The 15,927-nt window shown below is 37.5% G+C and overlaps 1 protein-coding gene across 3 annotated transcripts in view; it reads right to left on the minus strand.

Annotated features, from left to right (window-relative positions):
• Nucleotides 1-15,229, minus strand: part of MS4A13 (membrane spanning 4-domains A13) — a 27,834-nt gene extending 12,605 nt beyond the window's left edge. For 2 of the 3 annotated variants that reach the window (XM_037728030.1, XM_017498842.2), the window contains exons 1-4: nt 15,015-15,229; nt 12,431-12,546; nt 10,296-10,436; nt 4,584-4,640 (exon numbers count right to left, since the gene is read on the minus strand). In XM_037728030.1, coding sequence (XP_037583958.1) covers nt 4,584-4,640; nt 10,296-10,436; nt 12,431-12,481 — 249 coding nt within the window. In that variant the 5' untranslated portion in view covers nt 12,482-12,546; nt 15,015-15,229. The remainder of the gene's footprint in view (nt 1-4,583; nt 4,641-10,295; nt 10,437-12,430; nt 12,547-15,014) is intronic. The other variant, XM_037728031.1, reaches the window with a different exon arrangement.
• Between the last annotated feature and the right edge of the window lie 698 nt (nt 15,230-15,927).

The raw sequence follows: 15,927 nt of genomic DNA on the forward strand, positions 1-15,927 counted from the left end.
AAAAAAAAAAAAGAAAGAAAAAAAAAGCAGGGGTTGCAATCCAAGTCTCTGATAAAGCAGACTTTAAACCAACAAAGATCAGAAGAGACAAGAGCATTACATAGTGGTAAAGGGATCCATGCAACAACAAGAGCTAGCTATCCTAAATATATATGCACTCAAGATAGGAGCACTCAGATACAGAAAGCAAGTTCTTAATGACCTACAAAGAGGCTTAGACTCCCACACAATAACAGTGAGAGACTTTAACATCCTACTGTCCATATCAGACAGATCAACGAAACAGAAAATTAACAAGGATATCCAGGACTTGAACTCAGATCTGGAATAAGCGGACCTAATAGACATCTGCAGACACCCTAGATCCACAGAATATACGTTCTTATCAGCATCACATCACAGTTATTCTAAAATTGACCACACAATTGGAAGTAAAACACTCCTCAGCAAATGCAAAAGAATGGAGATGATAACAAACAGTTTCTCAGACCACAGTGCTATCAAATTAGAACTCAGGATTAAGAACTCACTCAAAACTGCAGAACTACATGTAAACTGAACAACCTGTTCCTGAATGACTCCTGGATAAATAAATAAATGGAGGCAGAAATAAATATGTTCTACAAAACCAATGAGAATGAAGACACAACATACCAGAATCTCTGGGACACATTTAAAGCAGTGTTTAAAGGGAAACTTATAGCACTAAATGCCACAAGAGAAAGCAGGAAAGATCTAAAATTGACATCCTAATGTCATGATTAAAAGAACTGGAGGAGCAAGATCAAACAAATTCAAAAGCTAGCAGAAGACAACAAATAACTAAGAACAGAGGATAACTGAAGGAGATAGAGACAGAAAAAAGCTTTCAAAAAATCAGTGAATTCAGGAGCTGGTTTTTTGAAAAGATCAACAAAATAGACCACTAGCCAGAATAATAAAGAAGAAAAGAGAGAAGCATCAACTAGATGCAATAAAAAATGATAAAGGGGATATCACTACCAATCCAACAGAAATACAAACTATCATCAGAGATTACTACAAACACCTCTATGCAAATAAACCAGTAAATCTAGAAGAAATGGATAAATTCCTGGACACTTACATTCTCCCTGGGCTAAACCAGGAATAAGTAAAATCCCTGAGTGGACCAATAACAAGGTCTGAAATTGAGGCAGCAATTAATAGCCTACCAACCAAAAAAAGTCCAGGACCAGATGGGCTCATAGCTGAATTCTACCAGAGGTACAAAGAGGAGCTGGCACCATTCCTTCTGAAACTATTCCAAACAATACAAAAAGAGGGACTCCTGCCAAACTCATTTTATGAGACCAACATCATCTTAATACCAATACCTGACAGAGATATAACTAAAAAAGAAATTTTGAGGCCAATATCCATGGTGAACTTTGATACAAAAATCCTCAATAAAATACTGGCAAACCAAATCCAATAGAACATCAAAAAGCATATCCATCATGATCAAGACAGCTTCATCCCTGGGATGCAAGTCTGTTTCAACATGCACACATCTATAAACATAATCCATCACATAAACAGAACCAAAGACAAAAACCACATGATTATCTCAATAGATGCAGAGAAAGACTTCGACAAAATTCAACAGCCCTTTATACTAAAAACTCTCATAAACTAGATATTGATGGAACATATATTAAAATAATAAGGGCTATTTATGACAAAACCACAGCCAACATCATACTGAATGGGCAAAAACTGGAAGCATTCCCTTTGAAAACTAGCACAGGAAAATGATGGTTTCTCTCACCACTCCTATTCAACATAGTATTGGAAGTTTTGGCTGGGGCAATCAGGCAAGAGAAAGAAATAAAGGGTATTCAATTAGAAAAAGAGGAAATCAAATTGTCTCTATTTGCAGACGACATGATTGTATATTTAGAAGACCTCATCATCTCAGCCCAAAATCTCCTTAAGCTGATAAGCAACTTCAGCATAGTCTCAGGATACAAAATCAATATGCAAAAATCACAAGCATTCCTTTACACCAATAACAGACAAACAGAAAGCCAAATCATGAGTGAACTCCCATTCACAATTGCTACAAAGAGAATAGAATACCTAGGAATACAACTAATAAGGGATGTGAAGGGCCTCTTCAAGGAAAACTACAAACTGCTGCTCAAGGAAATAAGAGAGGACACAAACAGATGGAAAAACACTCCATGCTCATGGTTATGAAGAATTAGTATCATGAAAAATGGCTATACTGCCCAAAGAAATTTATAGATTCAATGCTATCCCCATCAAGCTACCATTGACTTTCTTCACAGAATTGGAAAAAAAAAACACCTTAAACTTCATATGGAACTAAAAAAGAGCCTGCATAGCCAAGACAATCATAAGCAAAATAATAATAATAAAGCTGAAAACATCACACTACCTGAATTCAAACTACACTACAAGGCTACAGTAATCAAAATAGCGTGGTACTGGTACCAAAACACAGGTATAGACCAATGGAACAGAACTAAGCCTCAGAAATAATGCCACACATCTGCAACCATCTGATCTTTGACAAACCTGACAAAAACAAGCAATGGGGAATGTATTCCCTATTTAATAAATGGTGTTGGGAAAACTGCCTAGCCATATGCAGAAAGCTGAAACTGGATCCCTTCCTTACACCTTATACAAAAATTAACTCCAGATGGATTAAAGATTTAAACATGAGACCTAACACATAAAAACCCTAGGAGAAAACCTAGGCAAAACCATTCAGGACATAGGCATGGGCAAAGACTTCATGACTAAAACACTAAAAGCAATGGTAACAAAAGCCAAAATTGACAAATGGGATCTAATTAACCTAAAGAGCCTTTGCCCAGCAAAAAACAAAAACAAAAAACTATCATTAGAGTGAACCAGCAACCAACAGAATAGGAAAAGTTTATTGCAATCTACCCATCTGACAAAGGGCTAATATCCAGAATCTACAAAGTACTTAATTTACAAGAAAAAAAAAAACTCCATCAAAAAGTGGGAAAAGAATATGAACAGACACTTTTCAAAAAAGGACATTTATGCAGTCAACAAACGTGAAAACTCATCATCACTGGTCATTAGAGAAATGCAAATCAGAACCACATGGAGATATCATCTCATGCCAGTTAGAATGACGATCATTAAAAATTAGGAGACGAGATGCTGGAGAGGATGTGGAGAAATTGGAACACTTTTACACTGTTGGTGGGAAATTACTTCAGAAAATTAGTTCAGCCATTGTGGACGACAGTGTGGTGATTCCTCAAGGATCTAGAAATAGAAATTCAATTTGACCCAGCAATCCCATTACTGGGCATACATCCAAAGGATACAAATCATTCTATTATAAAGACACATGTACACATATGTTTATCGTGGCACTGTTCACAATTGCAAAGACTTGGAACCAACCCAAATGCCCACCAATAATAGACTGGATAAAGAAAATGTGGCACATATACACCATGGAATACTATGCAGCCATAAAAAAGGATGAGTCCATGTCCTTTGCAGGGACATGGATAAAGCTGGAAACCATCATTCTCAGCAAACTGACATAAGAATAGAAAGCCAAACACTGCATGTTCTCACTCATAAGTGGGTGTTGAACAATGAGAACACATGGGCACAGGGAAGGGAACATCACACATTGGGGCCTGTTGGGGAGTGGGGGGCTAAGGGAGAGATAGCAGGGGCTGGGGGGATAGTGGAGGGATATTATTAGGAGAAATTCCTAATGTAGATGATGGGGTGATGGATGCAGCAAACCACCATGACACGTATATTCCTATATAACGAACCTGCATATTCTTCACGTGTACCCCAGAACTTAAAGTATAATTTAAAAAATTTTATTTTTCAATATTGTAAGCCATTTGGAAGAAAGCATATAAGATATGATTTGAACAAAAGTGGTTGCACTGTAGGAAAAAAAAGAAGATAAAAAGTGACTGCCTGTAGAAATAGGATTTAGTTGATAAAATTTTAATCCTGGGTTTTCATTATCTAAGGAAATCTATCAATATCTTTAGACATCAGTTTTTTATCTGTAAAATTATGAGAGAAGGCTACTTTCTAATGTATGTTTTAGCTCTAAGATTCTAAAGTGTCCACCTTCCCAATATCGATCTACTTAAACCATGCATGAGTCTTTAATTTGGACCAATTCCCTACTTTGTTACAAGATACAATCCTTTTCCCAAACAGGATAGTTCAGAAAATGAAGATTTACAATAGTAAAATGTCTATATCTAAAGTCATTAGGTCCTATTAAAAGTTTCCTAATTATAAAGTTTATACAATGTTAAAAGGTTTAATATCAAACAAAACAAAAACTATATATTCGTTTAGGAACCTGTATATAAAGTCATCATGATTTTAACTAATACAGCATATTTGTCTACATTAAATTATGTTCTTCTAGATTCACCCTTAATTCCTTCATTTATTTTACAGATAGGGTAGATTCCTTCATTGTTTAGATATTATATTTTCATTTAAATTAACATTTAGCTTTGTGACAAGTGATTTCTAGAGATACCTCAAACATTTTAACTTACTCCAGATCGAGTTGGATGCTTTGTTACTCTTATTATGAAGGCTCCTGCAATGATAAACTGGATATAAAAACATATTTATAAATACTCATTGATAATGCTTGCCAATTTAGAATGTATTTTTAACAACTCTCTTCTAAGTCAATTATTTTAAGAATGCTAATAGTAGCAAAATATAAAGAAGTTTTAGTAGACAGGTCAGGACAAATTTACATCATGCAGTATTACAGTGAAAGGTAACAGTAGGGTCACTCATAACAGAAACATATAGGGGACAGTGTGCAGATTCACATTGTGGTAATATGCCAAAGACAGCCTATGTAGTCCTGAACTGGGAACCAAGTTTGCTTTTATGTGTATGAGCTACATCATATATATCTCATTTTATTATTGCTTTTAATGCTATCTTTTCTAATGAGATGATGCCACTAATTATGATTACTATGTACATATCCAAATATGGAAAAAGTGGTTCAAGAGTCTATTCCACATCGTGATGGTACAAAACCTGCAGTCTCTTTTATGAGATTGTAGTCATTATTAAGGTAATGACAGAAATTCATGCCTTTGCCTTTGTTTTTTAAAACAGAGGTATTTTCATGTTAGGAAGTCTATCTACTTCCATGAAGTATAAAACTATGCCATATTGTTTGAAGATGGGTTGCACAATTTTCTCAAAATATTCCTTGTCTTATTTGTTTTAGTGATAAGACACTAAAGATCCAAGTCAAAGGCTATTTTTGTCACACTATACACTATACATTGGAAACCCAAACCTGAACCTTACAAACTGCCCATGGATAATTTTAAATCTATATGTTCAGCACTTCATTCCACAACAAAAGTTGAGACTTTTAAGGAGGTACACAGTGAAAGTAAGAGCTAGCTTAGAATATAAAGTGAAAATATCTTGTGAATTTTGAACCAGAGTGCTCTCTAATGAGTTTATCTTTAGATTACCATGTGCTTTAAAAAATGCCTTTCAAAGTTTAGGCTTAAGTGAGAAGTTTAGTTTTAAATTATATTTAATTCAAATTTTAGATAAGTTATCCTAGGGGTTAAATATACTATTTTTATAATGCAAATGGTTAAACACTAAGGAAAATGCATCATTTATTTAGATTTTGTCTGAAAATCCACAATTTTTCTCTGATTTTTTCCCAAGGCAGTGCTTTGACCTTTGTGAGCCAGTGAGTCATTTATCATTTATCACCTGTAAACCAGTGTGTTATTTATGAGCCATGCATTCTTTATGAACCATGTATCATTTGGATTTTGTGTGAAAATTCAATATTTTTCTACTATTTTTTTCCCCAAGGCAATCAGTTGACACTTATAAGCTGGTATGTGTATAAAAGTGGGAAACCTCCTAGAGATCACTGTTTCTTCTAGTGATCACTTGTTGTCTCAAGGGGCAGCCATTTTGCATCCTACAGCCCTCATTCCTATTAAGCCCACATCTGTTCCAAGTATGTCTTAAGTGGTTTCCTTGCTCATTACTGCTATCCAACCATTCTTTCTCCTCCACCTTTGAGCCACATGTCAGGTTCTATCACTCACTATCCCTCATGGTTGAAGTAATCTATTGACCCCTCAGCCATTCGTCTTTTGGGATGAGGTGAAATTTTGACTCTCTCTTCAACATGACTTAATCTTTGGTGATTTACACACCCCCCTCTCCTGCCCCCCACACAGTCTTTTGACATGGTTTGGCTCCATGTCCCCACCCAAATCTCATCTTGTAGCTCTCCCATAATTCCTATGTGTTGTGGGTGGGACTCAGTGAAAGATAATTGAATCATGGGTGTGGGTCTTTCCCATGGTGTTCTTGTGATAGTGAATAAGTCTTATGAGATCTGAGGGTTTTAAAAATTGGAGTTTCCCTGTACAAGTCCTCTCTCTTTGCCTGCTGTCATCCACATAAGATATGACTTGCTCCTCCTTGCTTTCTGCCACAGTTGTGAGGCCTTCCCAGTCATAAGAAACTGTAAGTACAATAAACCTCTATTGTAAATTGACCAGTCTCAGGCATGTCTTTATCAGCAGCATAAAAATGGACTAATACACTAAATTGGTACCAGGAGTGGATTGCTGCTGAAAAAGATACCAGAAAATGTGGAAGTGACTTTGGAACTGGGTAACAGGCAGACATTGGAACAGTTTGGACAAATCAGAAGGCGGCAAGAAAATGTGCCAACGTTTGGAACTCCCTAGAGACTTTTGAATGGTTTTAGCCAAAATGCTGATAATGATATGAACAACAAAATCAAGGCTGAAGTGGTCTCAGATGGAGATGAGGAACTTGTTGAGAACTAGAGCAAATGTGACTCTTGTTATGCTTCAGTAAAGAGACTGGTGACATTTTGCCCTAGAGATTTGTGGACTTTGAACTTGAGAGAGACGATTTAGGGTATCTGGCAGAAGAAATTTCTAAGCAGCAAAGCATTTGAGAGGTGACTCGGGTGCAGTTAAAGTCAGTCAGTTTTATAAGGGAAGCAAAGCATAAAAGTTAAAAAAAAATGCAGCCTGACAATGTCATAGAAAAGAAAAACCCATTTTCTGAGAAGAAATTTAAGCTGGCTGCAGAAACTTGCATAAGTAATGAGGAGCCCAATGTCAGTTCTCAAGACAATGGGGAAAATGTCTCCAGGGCATGTCAGAGGTCTTCGCCGCAGCTCCTCCCATCACAGGTCCCAAGGCCTAGGAGGAAAAAGTGGTTTCGTGGGCTAGGCCCAGGGCCCCTGTGCTGTGTGCAGCCTAGGGACTTGGTGACCTGCATCCCAGGTGCTTCAGCTGTGGCTGAAATGAGTCAATGTAGAGCTTGGGTCAGGGCTTCAGAGAATGCAAGCCCCAAGCCTTGGCAGCTTCCATGTGGTATTGAGCCTATGGGTACACAGAAGTCAAGAATTGAGGTTTGGAACCTCTGCCTAGATATCAAAGGATGTATGGAGGTGCCTGAATGCCCAGGCAGTAATTTGCTGCAAGAGTGGGGCCCTCATGGAGAACCTCTTCTAGGGCAGTGCAGAAGGGAAATGTGGAGTTGGAGACACCACACTGACTGCCTACTGGGGTACCGCCTAGTGGAGCTGTGAGAAGAGGGCCACCAACCTCCAGACCCCAGAATGGTAGATCCTCTGACAGCTTGCATTCTGTGCTTGGAAAAGCCACAGACAACACCAGCCTGTGAAAGCCAGAAGCAGGGCTACACCATGCAAAGCCACAGTGGCAGAGCTGCCCAAAGCCATGGGAGCCTACTTCTTTGATCAGCATGGCCTGGATGTGAGACATGGAATCAAAGGAGATCATTTTTGAACTTTAAGATTTGACTGCCCCACTGGATTTTGGATTTTCATGGAGCCTGTAGCCTTTGTTTCAACCAATTTCTCCCATTTGGAACAGCTGTATTTATCCAAGCCTGTATCCCCACTGTATCAAAGAAGTAACTAACTTGTCTTTGATTTTATAGGCTCATAGGTGGAGGGGAACTTGCCTTGTCTCAGATGAGACTTTGGACTGTGGACTTTTGAGTTAATGTTGAGTTAAGACTTTGGAGAACTGTTGGGAAGATTTGTGGAACTTCCCAACAAGTCCCAATAGAAGTTGAATGGTGGGAAGGCATGAACAGTTTTGAAATGTGAAGACATGAAATTTGAGAGGGGCCAGGGACAGAAAAATTCCCATTTTTTAAAACCACCATATCTTGTGAAACTTATTCACTATCACAAGAACAGCACAGGAATGACTTGCCCCCACCATGATTTCAATTATCTTCCACTGGGTCTCTCCCATAACACATGGGAATTATGGGAGCTAAAAGATGAGATTTGGGTGGGGATGCAGAGCCAAACCATATCATCTTTCTAGTATCTTGGGCTTGTGGTTCTTGTTCTCTCCTCCAATCCCTGACTCAAAACTATCTTAGTCACTTACTCCCATAAGGACATTCTCTTGTCCTTGTTGTACCTTTCACATCTTAATTTCAAGTATTCCACCCTATCACCACCTGCTATCTTTCTAGCTCATGTCCTCTAGTATTAAAAGTCGAACAACCCTTTGACCCCACCTGGATCTATAATCTGAGAACTTCAACTCTCTGTTAAATTCTTCTTTCCATCACTAACTTAAATTTCATGGCCAACCATTACAAACACTCCCTTATACCCACTTGCAACGGCTTTGCACCTTTCCTGTTTTGTTATAGTTGCTAAACAAAAATCCTGATTGTTTTCCTCCTACTGCACGCCTGCACTCATGCAGCTGACCATGGCCTCAGAAAGGCATACAACCCATATCCCGTTCCTAAACCTCAAGTGTGTCCTTAACACGGTATGAAAATAAAACTATCTCTCCACAATCCATGCACTCTCTCACTTTTCCTTGATGATTATTTCACATTCTCTCTTTTTTCCTCAAACAACTGATCCACTTGCCCATCCTCAATTTCAGTTCATGATCTTGCTTCCTAAGTCACTGAGATATTTGAAGCTACTGGAAAACAAACAAACAAACAAAAAACTTCCACAAGCTTCCAACATCCTATCAAAGAAAACTGTCCTTTCTCTTTCTCTGCCTTTCCCTCCTGTTTTCATACCTTGTAGCCATTTATAATTAGGCTGGATAATTCTTTGTTGTGAGGGACCGTCTGAGGATCGCAGGCTATTTAGCAGCATCTTTGGCCCCTGCCCACCTGATGTGCACCTCCAGCTGTGAAAATCCAAAATATCTCCAGACATTATAAAATGTTCTCAGGGGCAAAATCACCTCTAGCTGAGAACCGCTGCCCTGGATGAACTTTCTATGCTCCTAGCTATTTGTGCACCAAAATTCATCATGTCTTGCCTACACAAACACTTGTTTCCAATACCCACCCCTATTTACTCATAGCATCAATTTTCTTTCTTTTGGTTCAGTCCTCTCAACAAAGGAAGATGCTGTTTCTTTCACCTCACAAAAAAATAGTAAGCAAATCCTCTCTTAAGCCAAATTTCCCCAGCTATCACCACATTCCTGTATGCCACATTACAGTAAAGTCCTTAAGGAAGTTGTCTATTTGCTGTCTGTAATTCCGCTTTTCCTGTTATTTTCTTAAATCAATTCCTACCAGGCTCTTGCCTCACAATTCCACCAAAACTACTTGTAAAATTTGCTACTGACCTCCATATTGCTAAATCCAATGGTCAATTTGTAGTCCTCATTTTATCTGACAAAACAACAAAATATAATACAGTTGATCCTTCCTCACTTCTTCTAACAAAATCTTCACTTGGCTTCCAGGGTGCCATGCTCTCCAGGTTTTCCTCCTACCTAATGGCTATCTAGAAACCACAGGAGAGTGTCAGTAAGAAAAATTTAGAAAATGAGTATTGACTCACTGGATGAGGAGACTAAAGTGAAGATTGTAAACATGCAAGTTAATCATTCTAATGGATATTATAGTTAAGATTCTTTGTCTTTCACATATCTAGAGACAAACTACCTTATGGTTGTCATAATGTACTCCTGTATCCATATCTCTTGAAACAGCACTTTGTAAATTAAAGGTGCTCAATATATATTTGCTGAAAAAAGGAATCTGACTTTGAATAAATTATCAACATGGGATTTAGTTACATAATTCTCCTGAAAACCTTGTTTATAAACTATTCCCTATCTTCTACTATTGGCATGAATATTATTTATTGTATGATTAAAATAATGTATAGGTATTCTACTCACGAAAGTTCCCCATAAAGTACATCCTGTTTTGTAAGTTATAGGTTCATATGTTCCAAAGACTCCTTTAATTTGTCCCATATACAAAACCAATAGGAAGTACCACATGAAAACATGAAAGACACCAATCATAATCTGGATAGCCTGTGAGAAGAGAATGCTATTAGTACCAAAATAATGTAATTTAAAACACAATTCCAATAAGTGTTAACTATAAGAAGCATTTAGCACCTTTGAAAATACAAAAGTAAAACAGCAATGCACCAATATACTTAACGATGTATTTCCTGGATTGGTTATCCCAGAAAGAAGGACCAAATCAGGAAGGACTGAGATTTACCAAATAGGAATCAGTCATACTGAAAGCAACAGGCTGTTCAATAATAGTGGCTCTGGCCAATTCTCTTGTAAGTTAACAGTTTGATTGGATCACTGTCTAGTCTCCCTACCTATCAAATAATGGCACAAGAGAAGAATACTGGGGGTGCTTCAGAGAAAATATGGTTACTAATCTACTGGGATGCAGGAAGCCATAAATCCAACATTTTCTTGTACACTAGTAATTAATTAAAGATGAGTAACTTTTTAAATCTTATAAAGGCTTGATTTATCTTTTCATTCAAGGAGCACTTGGTATGAATTTTTTAACAAATACGCTGGATTGAGGCATAATCCAACACAGTAATACAGAAAATATCCAAAATGGACTTGCTTGAACTTGGTTTTCACCTTGGACAGGGGAAGGAGTACAGATAGGGGAGAATTATTACTCAACTCTAATCTGTAAGAATATAATGATAATCCCAGTAAATTGATTTCTGAATTTATATGTGAACTCATATTTCATATATTTAATCATATTTTTGATTACTCTTTAAAAATGACAGAGGATACATAAATTTTATTTTCATATAAATTTTAACAGGAAGCTATTTCATGTTTTAAGAGTTCCAGCTTTTTGCAAAGCAGGCAATCCATGAAACATGCATGTGCAATTGGCTAATTTTTAAAACATATTTTAGAGAAGTTTATTTTTTTTGAAAGGAAAGGCCTCTTTTTTGGTAACAATCATGCATTTTTATAGGTTTAGAATTTAAGGTTTCCCCTTGCATCCAATTTGCAAGAATGGTAATATTTCCAGAAGTTCTTTGGATTTGACTAGAGAAATATCCCCCACTAGACTGCAAAATCCTACAGGGCCTGGAGTTTGTTTCTCTTACTGTTTTATCACCAGCCTCTCATATGGTGCCCAGAATAGAGAAGGCATCAGGCAAATGTCTTATGTAAGCATACTGGTATCAAGAATAGTGATTCCATGTAACTTTCCCAACTGTTAAAAAAAAGTAAGTGGGCTTGAAAAATACTATCTCTTTTTATATGATTGGCTATTGTTTTACATAAAACTATGACGTATCTAATTAGCCAAAATTTATAAAGAATTTCCAGTGTGTGAAGAAGGAAAAGATAGGTTTTCTTATTTAAAAATGATTCTTAATCTAGAACCAATTTGAATATCAGCAGGTCAGACTCCCCTACCCCCTGCTCCCAATAAAAAAATGAGAAGGATTGTGACATGTACATAATCCTGGGAAGAAGATTCAGAGCTTTCATTCTATGCCAAAATGGTCTGTGACCCCAAAGAGGTTAAGAACCTCTGCTGAATAGTTGAGAAGACTAAGATAATTGATCTACACAACATTCAAATTCAGAGGAAAAGTTCACATCAGTGGAAAAGGTTTTTCCCCTTTGGATGTGAAAAAGTGTGATCCACATAATTCCTGGGTGTTTATTAAGAAAGCTAAACTGTAACCTCACATGTTTATAAATTGAGACAACTTTATAATCATCCTACTATATAGATGTTAAGTACAGTACTCTCTTCTTTCCTTTTAAACCTTACTTTGATTACTCTATTATCCTGTGTGCGCTAGTTTAGTCTGTATGCTTATATCTCAGCACATATTTGTTTATGAAGGAACATGAGATCACTCAAAATTTGTAGAAGACAATCAACATTTCAAAAACATAAACTTTTACCCTTTTGATTTAAACAAGTCTGTCCTTCAGATCCAAGATATCCTTTTAAAAAAAGAAATCGTTAATGATCTTGAATTTAGTCAGTCAAAATGTAATCTTACCCCTAAAACGAGAGAATCTGCTGTAGAGATTTTTGAATAAACACAGGCCATACTGCCAGCATTTCCTCTAGATGATTTTCTCTCTAGCCTTTGGTGATATCTTTATTAGCAAACTTCTACAAAACAATACAAAGCACATACACACGATTTTCTTAGAAGAAAATATGTAAGTTTGATTCTTCCCTTGTTGTTCGGCCACCACCTCCCCAAATTCAGAAGCAATAGCATTATTCTTTCTATGCCTTAATATTAGAGGCATCAACTTTCATCCACCTGTTCTGAATAACAGCCTCTATAACTGAAAAGCCTCTCTCTATGACTAAAACATATCGGCATTTTACAGATATGATCTCTGAGTAGTAAATAGTGCCTACTGTTTACAGAGCAAACAGTAACAGAGATGAAAAAGTATAAAGAATATCTAGGGAATACTATTAGAGAATTTTCAGTAAAACTTTCAACAATTCATTTGCAGTTCATAATCAATTCAGTGCAATTCATAGTGCCATATTTGCATTTTCAAAACCAAGTTCTTGAACTTAAATTCACCAAGTATGTGAGCTTGTGATTTTTTTTTCTCACACATATCTGGTACCCAGTTCTTTCCATATGAAAAGAACCTTTTGTTCTATCAGACAACTTATTAAAGTTGCTCCCACAATGTTAATGCATTTCCTGGTCTTTTTTTTTTTTCCTGTTATTCCTGAATCTCTCAGTTGTTCAGATCATCTCCAAATTTATATTAAGATTAAAAACCTGGCTAATAATTATATCCCTTTGTGGATTTTATTTATTTTTAGATCTGGAATTCTATATCGCTAGTATGTCCTGCTTACATAGGTCAATAACTTGAGTCATGCCACCTGACTAACATGATCTTAAAATCTGAGGCTTGATCTTTTCAGAAAGGAGGGAATTTGGCCAATTGAACTCTCATTCTCTGTAGTCTTAAAATCTCATGACTTCATTATTTCAATAAGCCTTTCTTTTCTAAAATTTGTTTTCTCAATGTCCCTTAATGCTATAAAGTATAGAGACAGAAAAAGCTATTTAAGAATACAGATTAGTAATAGCAAAAGAGAGAAAACAAATGTTATTAACTAAAATAAGCTTTATACATTCAAACACTATCTTTGAAAAATAAAAACAGAAAGTGTTTAGAAGTGATTAAAAGCCATAAAATTACAGAATCCACATAGAATAATAAGGAACAGCATGTCTACATTGCTATTATTTGCCACTTTACAGAAAACAAAAAAATAAAAATAAGCCCTTTCATTTATAAGTTGGCCCTCTTTTTGGTCTGAGTCAACCAATTGTGGATCAAAATATTAAAAGGAATGTGCCAATAAAAATACAACTAAAATGGTCAATGTAGTATAGCAACTATTTACATAGCATTTGCATTGTATTTGATATTAACTAGAGATGATTTAAAGTATAGGCGATTTGCATGTTACATGCAAATCCTACACCACTTTACAATTGGGACTAGAGCACCCTTTGATGTTGGTATCTGCCCAGCAGATATGGAGGGATGACTGTATAGAAAATTCTTTTCACTTGAGTTGTTAACAGTGGAAGCACCATGAAGTGACGTGGGGAGCAGAATATATGGCCTCAGTGTAATTTCTATCAGGCCTCTACCCAAACCATGCCAGGTTTGGTATTCCTAAAAAATACCAGTCAGAAAAAGAAAGAGGGGATGTTTAAAATTCTCAGGTTAATTGATGAAAGGAACTAACTAAGAAATACTACAACATATTCCTGCAATAACTGATGGTTGGAATTCTTCTCGTTTTTTAAATCAGTCTGTGTTTGTGTATTGTAAACTCAGTTAAGCATCCCATTATTTGTAAAAATAAATAAATAAATCATTTATTTGTTTTTATTTTTGGGTGATCCTGAATAAAATCACTAATTTATTTAAAATCACTTAAGTTACTAATCCAAAAGCAGCTGAGGGATGAGTCCCCTAATCCTTACTCCCAAACTCATTCTTATCCCCTAAACTTGCTTTATGTAGAAATTCTGAAATAGTCGCAGAAAGCTTCTATCTGGAAACCATTCTCTGTCTTTAGCATCTAATTTAGCAGGGGTGCAACCCCTTGGCACCTTCAGAATTAAGTCTAAATTATTTAGCAGGGCATGTAAATAAAGCCTGTCGTGAACGGCTCCCTGTCCACCTTCTCAACCTCATCCTGGCCATTCCTACTCTGACTCCGAGCCCGTTCGATGCCCCACTCCATGTTCGTCTAACATTCTGACCGTAAGTCCTATCCTATTCTTTCGATTTTCAGGACTGGCTTCCAAGTCAATGGGAGCTCCCAGAAGTCAAGGGATTCATTTTAGTATGTTCAAGGACAGTCTTGGGCCGGAACCCAGATACTCAATATTGGATCAAATCAAGAATGGGGTGTGGAGTTGGTGGGGGGGGGGTGTCGTTAAGACCCAGACTCTGATGAGGGAGGGAGAAAGATGATAAGAGAAAAGGGAGGCTGTGGGGAGAGGAGCACTGTGATCAGCCTCCATGCCCCTTTATGGCTTTTGACACGAAGTCACTCCAGCAAAGCGACATCACTACCTTGCATTTTACTTGTTGAAGGTCCCAAGGAGTTTCGGGGGGCGCTTGTCCAGCACCCAGTTCGGGTTCTCACGCCAGCACCTAGGCCTAGATGAAGAGGAAGATGCCGGCTGGCAGCGCGCTCAGCGCCAGGTTGCCAGACCCCGCTGAGCGACCATCACAGGGATAGGCCGGAGCCCAGCACCAAGCCCGCCCTCAGGCTCCTCAGCAGGTGATGGTCTCCAATGGCAACGGCGTGCTCCTACTGCGCCTGCGCACCCACTCAGGCACTGCAGGGGCGGAGGGAGTGCTTGTGCGCAGACTCACTAGGGGCCTGGCGGCCACGTGGTCAGACAACTGGTCAACTACCTTTTGGTGTCTCTGGGAATGGTTTCTCCAAACTTCTATTCTGAGATTGCCCATATTGGTGCGTTTCTTATACACACACCTGCTGCACAGGGACCAGGATCACTGAGGAAAAGTCAGCCCTTCACATTTTCTGTCTTCAAAGAAAACTTTTGACCACAAGTGTACTTTGGAAGGTGCACTTTTGAATGAAGTGGCTGAGTCAATGGCTCATTTTGTTTTTCTTTAAACACGAGACCAAAGAAGGAAATTAGCGACGAGAGTAATGCTTAAGGAAACACCAGAATGACTTTTTGATCAACTTGCTGAGGTGGGTTTACCTTTTAGGTAATATATGGTGTCAGTTTTCTATTTGAGGTGTAGACGGTAGTTAAAACAGTGTTTATGAAGAGGTGCGTTAGCTGAGGAGTACAGACCATCCTATTAGGCAGCTATGAGTACTTACTGAGGCGTTTAAAGTATCTGGAGAACAGCTCCTCAATGTGATTTCTCATTTATTCATGGAAAATTTAGATTGGCATTGTGGAAAAATTAATCCAGCTTGGAATGTAAATTTTTAGTGAATGAT

This window comes from Cebus imitator, unplaced genomic scaffold, assembly GCF_001604975.1.
Source record: "Cebus imitator isolate Cc_AM_T3 unplaced genomic scaffold, Cebus_imitator-1.0 Scaffold253, whole genome shotgun sequence".
NCBI lineage: Eukaryota > Metazoa > Chordata > Mammalia > Primates > Cebidae > Cebus > Cebus imitator.